Source organism: Sitophilus oryzae, unplaced genomic scaffold, assembly GCF_002938485.1.
Source record: "Sitophilus oryzae breed Bouriz unplaced genomic scaffold, Soryzae_2.0 scaffold_548_pilon_pilon, whole genome shotgun sequence".
NCBI lineage: Eukaryota > Metazoa > Arthropoda > Insecta > Coleoptera > Curculionidae > Sitophilus > Sitophilus oryzae.
The window spans coordinates 5,213-12,518 of NW_022147138.1; the positions used below are offsets into that span (position 1 = coordinate 5,213).

Here is a 7,306-nt window from a genome sequence, read left to right on the forward strand (position 1 = left end):
TTTCATTTGTTCGAAAAATTCAAAAAACATTGGAGCCGTTATTTGAGAGAATGGCCTTTTATATGCATATTTTGCAAACCTGTTACGGGAATTGAGAATATCGAACAAATTATTGAAATATAATAAAAAGTTTGAAGTTGCCTCAGAATCTATGAATTCTGGACAATTCATATCTTTTTGTAAAAAAACTAAAGCATCACTGACGCTTTTACTTATCGTCTGTGTGGCCAAACGAACTTTCATTTTTTCACGGTACCACTCAAGATGTCTCATTCTTAATTTTGTAGCTGCGTGTAGCCCTTCGACATTCTGCTTTTCAACTAGTTGTGTTATGTACTCCCATTTAATTATTTTGTTATTAATGTCCTTTATAACTGATTGTGTGGCAAGACAGTTTCTGATAAGCTTTATCATGTGACAAGCATCAAGCATTATATATATATGGGATCATGCGTAATAGGGTGCGCAAACCAAGATTTTAAATTAAGTGGGTCTGAAAAATCTGCACCTAATTTCTCGCACATTGATAAATTGGTTGCTGCACTATCAAACGTGAATGATGTAACAACAATGCCACTTTCGTGAACAAATCTTAGGCATTTGTTAACCAATCCTGCTTTTTCGCTTGACGAAAGCCCATCTATTAAAATGTATCCAACTGGTACTTTCCACGAGCCATTTATGCATACTAGCATAAATACGAGCGCTTCTCTGGCCTCTGGTAAAGTATCGTCGTCGATGTTGGTTCCGATGTCGACATATCCGGTGAACTTTTGCCCTGTCCATTCCACTTGGCGTCTTATGGACATTTCGTCCATCACCAAATTGCACAGTAGTGGCTTGGAACAGTCTTTTTGTTTTAATTCAAGGGCCTTAAGTGACTCTTGAGTAAACCCAGGACCTCCATCAACAGCTCTAAACCATTTGGAAATAGTATCCAAATGGGGTAAGGAATTATTAAATGTATTCCTCACTAAGGAATAGGCCTTGGGTGAGTAAAACGATAAGGTTAAAGCAAATGAACGGAGCTGAGGATTATATTTTTCTGTTGTTGGCCCTTTCAACATTCGTTCAAATATATCCAGAGCAGATCCTGAAAGTGATGCCTGAAAATAAAAATAAATTTATTAAAAATCAAATATATCTTAGTTCAAGTGACTAATGTTCAAATATCGATATATCTGTGTTGGATGAACCAATTTTAATAAATATGATGTTAAAAAGTGCATTTGTGCTCTCCTTGTGGAACTATAAATTGTAGGTATAGTAAAATGACTAGCATAATAGCTGGCATAATGACTTTTAGTGCTCACTAGATGTGTGTTCTCTTTATTTTAAATTCTCCAAATAATGCTGATTATTTCCAAAAAATCAAATGACATGCTAGCATGTTTATACCGGGTGTTTCTTAAAAGTGGCTCACCACTATACTTTTTTCAACTCCCGTCGTATTTTGGTTATCCTATACCATATCGAAAAGATGAAAACAGAGTCCCTTAATGGCTGCCAGCAGTCAGCAAAATATTACCCAAACATTTTTTTAAATGGGATACCCTGTATATACATTCTTTATTATATTTGCCTTGTTATGAGCTTTCTAAAAATACTCTACTTATTTTTATAAACGAAGTAAAAAATGTATTATTCAACTTTTTAACAGAGACAAACAGTTTAAATTAGGTACTTATCAAAACAATCGAATAATACATTGGACATCAAATTTTGGTTATTGGTAATTCCATGCAAGTTTCTGTTTGTGAAATTATTGCACAAGTGCATCAAAAAGATCAATACTATAACTAGATTGACAGCGTGTGATCTAAAAGCAGCACAAGTTCATTTTCAATGCAGCTTATCAAGATAACACGACGGAAAGGAAAGTTTCTGGTTAAATTAAATAATAATACTTTTAAAGTAGGTTGATTTATGTTAAAAAATAATGCATGTTATTACCTTATTTTTGAAAATCACTAGAATATATTACATTTTTAGAAAGCTTATGATAAGACAAATAGAATAAAAAAATATACATGGTGTCCCATTTAAAAAAAAGTTTTATTGTTTTTTCGAAAATAATAGCTCCCAGCGAAAGTTAAAATTAGGTACGCCAGTACATTCTACGAGACTCAGTTTTCACCTTTTTGATAAGTTATAAGATCCAGGATACAAAAGGGGTCAAAAAATGCAACATTTTAAAATTCGCCCTGTATTTCAGGGACTAAGAAGGCTAGGACAAATCTGTGTGTAGCATCTTTAGTTTCATAAAAAGTGATGTATCACATGCACCCTTATATCTCTACGAATAAACGAGAAAACCATAAAACCCACGAAATGTATACTATAGGTACCAATATGGCACTTAAAGTCCTTTATCTTTAGTTTATTTAAGTGAGACTATAATAATTTGAATAAATATTAAATGTAATAATGTAAATTGATATTCCCATAGAATGTTCCCTAAAAAGTGATTTACTTATTCTCTATCACATCCCATTAGTATCCTATTCATATTGTAACATTTCTGAAACATTGATAGACAATTAAATACTCGTTATTTAGGATAACAAATAATATTCAATAACAATTGCACTAGGATGTTTAACCATTTAGAATCACAAACTGTAGAAATTGACAAAATATTAACCAAATTATATAAAATACTTACTCTTATTGTGGATTCAGACGTCTCCGTTATCAGACATTTTTCTTTTAAATAGTTAAGTAACTGCTTTAATAATAGTTAAGTAACTGCTTTTTTTTTGTGGCCGGCCGTAGCTCCAGCGTTAGTGTGTCGATCTGCGGAGCGGAAGGTACTGGGTTCGATCCCCAGCCAGTACGGTCGCTTTATTTATTTAAATAAAAATATTTATTTATCTAAATAGAGCGACCAACGAGCCGCCACCTCAAGGAAGGCAATGGCAAACCACCTTGAGTAGTCTCAAATATAGTGCCGTTCGGATTCGGCGATAAACTGTAGGTCCCGTGTACTTGTGAAACACTGATGACACACATCACAAGTACATGCGAGAGGTAGCCGACGCTCTATATAGAGTATGGCACTGTAAGAAGAAGAACTGCTTTAAAGTTGTAATTCTGTTTTTCAATCGTCTTACTGTCATCTGTAAATTGTGAATTTTTTTTTGTTGGCTCATGTCACGTTTCTTAACAAATTCCAAATTTCTTCTGCGTTTTTCTGGAGTAGAGAAATCACTGCTTCCCATGTCTCCTATGTATTTTCTCTTCCTAACAATAAAGAGAATTAAAAATTTGAAATTAGTACTGTATGATCGAAAAAAAAATCGGCGTCCAGTTGGCTGCGAAATGACGATCAATGACATTTCCCATATCAATTTATATATAAAATGACAGCGATCTTCATTTCATAGCCATCGCTGACGATGTTTTTTTCGACCATACAGTTCCATACAGTTCTAACTAAAATATAAATCATAAGAAGTTATAAGTATCTTCTAGCAAAAGCCTGTTTTGGTAGGTTCTCAGTAGAATGTAAAATTGAAGATGGGGAAGAAGAAGCTTGCTTTTCAAACAATCTATAAATAAAAAGAGTACCTATGTAGTTGTTATAACAAAACGCATTCAATAATAATAGCCAATTTTAAAGAATAATAATTATTAATATTCAATCGATTCAATTACCGAATTGAATAAAAAATGGTTTATTAAGTTTTTTAGAATCTAATTTAGATACAAATTTGAATGTTTCAAGTTAAGGATATTTCCAAATGTTCTTTCTTTTTAAAATATTGCCCACTTTCTTGCACTTAGCAGCTGCCAATTTGCTTATAAATAGATCCCGCTATTTATTTTTTTATTTTTGGGATTCTACATGAAATGTTAAAAACATTCAATGTATAATATAATAGATTTAAGTTTATCCAATTTTTTATTAATTTCAATTGGAAACATTACATTTATAAAACGAAAGATAAATAAATGTTTTCCAGCATCAGTGCATGTTTTCATATATTTATGTTCGTTGATATTTTTTTTACTAGATCATACGTAGCTGTGAAAACTGGTGTTAAATAACTAATTTTTTAATTTCACCAGGAGAAATTTACTATTCTGCTTATTCGCAACTTTCTAGTTATATCAAAAAATAACACCAGTCAATCACTAACCAGTCATATCTATTTCACTCGGTGGTTTTATACAGGTACGGACAAAAAGTTGTTATTCTTCAAAACAGTTAATAAAAAACATGTAGGTGGCGCCCCCTACAAATAGGAGTCATATTGACATCAAAATCAAATTTATCATGTCAAAGAACTCCCAGATACCAATTTTCATCCATATAGTATTGACGTTACTTTACAAATTATTTGAAAAAAAAATCGAAATAAAAATGAAACTTTTACACCCAGTATCTCCAAAACTAAGGATTTCAGGACATACATTTATACGATTTTTTTTACTTATTTTTATCTGCAGAATATACTGCTGAATTTTCCGGAATACAGTTCGGACCACCCTATATAGAGGGGCTCTATTTTAATTCCCTATGGGAATATTAATATTAATATTCGCAAAAGGCTTTAAAATAGACCAACTGCAACACTGTATAAAAGAAACTTAGTCTGCATAAGAGTCTCATGAAAGTTCTGTCGAGGTACAACTGAAGTAAAATATAATAATGATAAAATATATGATTACCTTCCCAATTTTTCTGTTTCTGATTCTGTTTCTGCACTCAGCGAAGAAGAAGATGGCATTTTCTCCAAAATTGTAGGTGATTCCCTGCAAAAACAAAAAATTATACAGGGTGTGGTCCAGAACTGTATTCCGGAAACTTCGGCAGCATATTCTGCAGATAAAATAAGAAGTAAAAAATTTGTATAAATGTATGTCCTAAAATGGTTTCAACTTTCGGAGATACAGGGTGCAGAAATTTCATTTTATTTCGATTTTTTCAAATAAGTTATGGTAACGTCCATATTTCGATGAAAATTGGTGCATAGGAGTTTTTTGACATGAGGAATTTAATTTTCATGCCAACATGGCTCCTATTTGTAGAGGCACCACCTACATGTATTTTAACTGTTTTGAAGAGTAACTTTTCGTCCGTACCTGTATAAAACTACTGAGTAAAAAATATACATTTACGACTTTACGTAAAAAAGGTCTCTTGGTAAAAATCGCTACGAGTAATGGTTCTCGAGATATTTGGAGTCGTAATTATCCATACCTGTCATTGACATAAATTAAACATCTTGACTAAATAGTTATTAGACTGAAATCATAAATTTGAAATATTTTTGTGTCAAAAGTTCAACAAAAACTGTTTTATTATCATTTTTTCGCAGAAAAAGTTATGATTAATTAAAAAAATTAAAAATTTCACAAATTTATTGTTTCAGTGAAATAACTATCAACTCAACGTGTTTATTTTTTGTAAATAATGACATGTATTGACTATTTCCATTCTAAATATCTTGAGAACGGTTGCTCGTAGCGATGTTTACCAAGAGACATTTTTAACGCAGAAAATCACGAAAATGTATATTTTTTCACTCAGTTGTTTCATACAGGTACGGACGAAAAGTTATTACACTTCAAAACAGTTAAAACACATGTAGGTGGCGCCCTCTATAAGTAGGAGTCATATTGACATCAAAATCAAATTTCTCATGTCAAAAAACTTCCAGACACCAATTTTCATCCAAATATGGACGTTACTTCAGAAATTATTTAGAACAAATTGAAATAAAAACGAAACTTCTACACCCTGTATCTCCGAAACTAAGCATTTTAGGACATACATGTATACGAACTTTTTTACTTATTTTTATCTGTAGAATATGCTGCCGAAGTTTCAGGAATACAATTCGGACCACCCTGTATTTTTATTAAATATACAAGGCCTGGCATCTGGAGCTCCTATAATAAAAAAGTTAAAAATGTTGTTTAAGTGCAACCCTAAAGTATGTATTACGATGTATTTCAGGAAAATACTTTAACTTCTACAGGGTGGCTCAAAAAAATGCGAGTTGATCGTGATGATTTTTTTAAAATGGAACACCCTGTATAATATTGCATTTTTTAAATAAAAAAAAATCTTTTCAGCATTTTTTATAAAAATATTTAAAATACTAGAAATCTCCTAAAATCGAAACTATATTAGGTATTTACTGTAGTGGGTCTGGGTCTGTACTTACTTTGACACAAATATCGTAATCTTAAACCTTACAGGGTGTCTAAAATTCTGAAAAAAATATAAAATAGTTTTTCTTCGTTTTTTTTTAAACCAAACAGCTTGTATATTATTTCTTTGTTAGATGGAGAATTAAAAAATACATTTTTTGTATTAAAAGTATTTCAAAAATTTTAGCCGTTTTGCAAATATTCGCTGTTTTATTACATATGGCTCTTTCAACGGTAAAATACGAGAGAAAAATCATTGGGTGGCTTTGATAAAAATTTACTGTGGAAAATGCCACAGGAAATATAAAACCGCGAATATCTGCGAAACCGTTAAAAATTTTGAAATACTTTAAATTCAAAAATTGTTCATTTTTTAATTATCCATCTAGCAAATAAATAATGTATAGGTTCCATTAAAAAACGAAGAAAAACTATATTATATTTTAGAAAGTTTGGCAGAGAATTTTGAACACCCTGTATGGTTTAAGATTACGATATTTGTGGCAAAATAAGTACAGACCCACTACAGTAAATACCTAATACAGTTTTGATTTCAGGATATTTCTTGTATTTTTAATATTTTTTTTAATATTTTACATGGTATTGTATTTTTAATATTTTACATGGTAACTTATTACGTTTGCACTTAGTTCAGTTAGTTTGGGTAGTGTCCACATATTATTGCCTAAATATGTAGGTGTTACACTACACAGTTTTGTCTGCTCGAGTGCATAGTTCAAGTTGTAATGATGTCTCGAGAACTAACAAAAAAATTATGAAAAATTATTATTAGAACAAGTGTGATTACACAGTATTACATATAGTATATTGATAATTAAAATTTTACAAAAATACAAATTATAATAGGTACAAATGTCATTTTTACAGTATTGTATCTAGTATATTGATAATATTAACAATTAAAATGTAAAAAATAAAAAGAGTTTAAGTTTTAAATAGTATAATATAGTTAAAATTGAAAAAAGAAATTAAAATTTTAAATAATAAAATACAGTTAAAAATCTTAAAATTTCTGGCTGAATATATCATCATCCTCAACTAAGACACTTAGAGATTTCTTATGCGTCCTTTGAGTGTTTACATCATCACCTTCTTCTTCAGAATCTAGACTAATCCTAGACAC

The 7,306-nt window shown here is 30.8% G+C and overlaps 1 protein-coding gene across 1 annotated transcript; it reads right to left on the bottom strand.

Annotated features, from left to right (window-relative positions):
- Window positions 1–431: 431 nt before the first annotated feature.
- Window positions 432–4,733, bottom strand: LOC115886942. The gene is made up of 3 exons (XM_030906272.1): window positions 4,675–4,733; window positions 3,114–3,243; window positions 432–1,106 (listed from the first exon to the last, which is right to left on the bottom strand). The coding sequence occupies exons 1-3, from the start codon at window positions 4,731–4,733 to the stop codon at window positions 432–434; spliced, it is 864 nt and encodes a 287-aa protein (XP_030762132.1).
- Between the last annotated feature and the right edge of the window lie 2,573 nt (window positions 4,734–7,306).

What these genes read in the sequence shown, in the direction of transcription:
- LOC115886942 (XM_030906272.1), bottom strand. Translation starts at nt 4,733, where the DNA reads ATGCCATCTTCTTCTTCGCTGAGTGCAGAAACAGAATCAGAAACAGAA. An exon ending in GAAACAGAAAAATTGGGAAG is followed by an intron (nt 3,244 to 4,674) that starts GTAATCATATAT and finishes CTTTATTGTTAG; the next exon opens with GAAGAGAAAATACATAGGAG. An exon ending in TTCACAATTTACAGATGACA is followed by an intron (nt 1,107 to 3,113) that starts GTAAGACGATTG and finishes TTTTATTTTCAG; the next exon opens with GCATCACTTTCAGGATCTGC.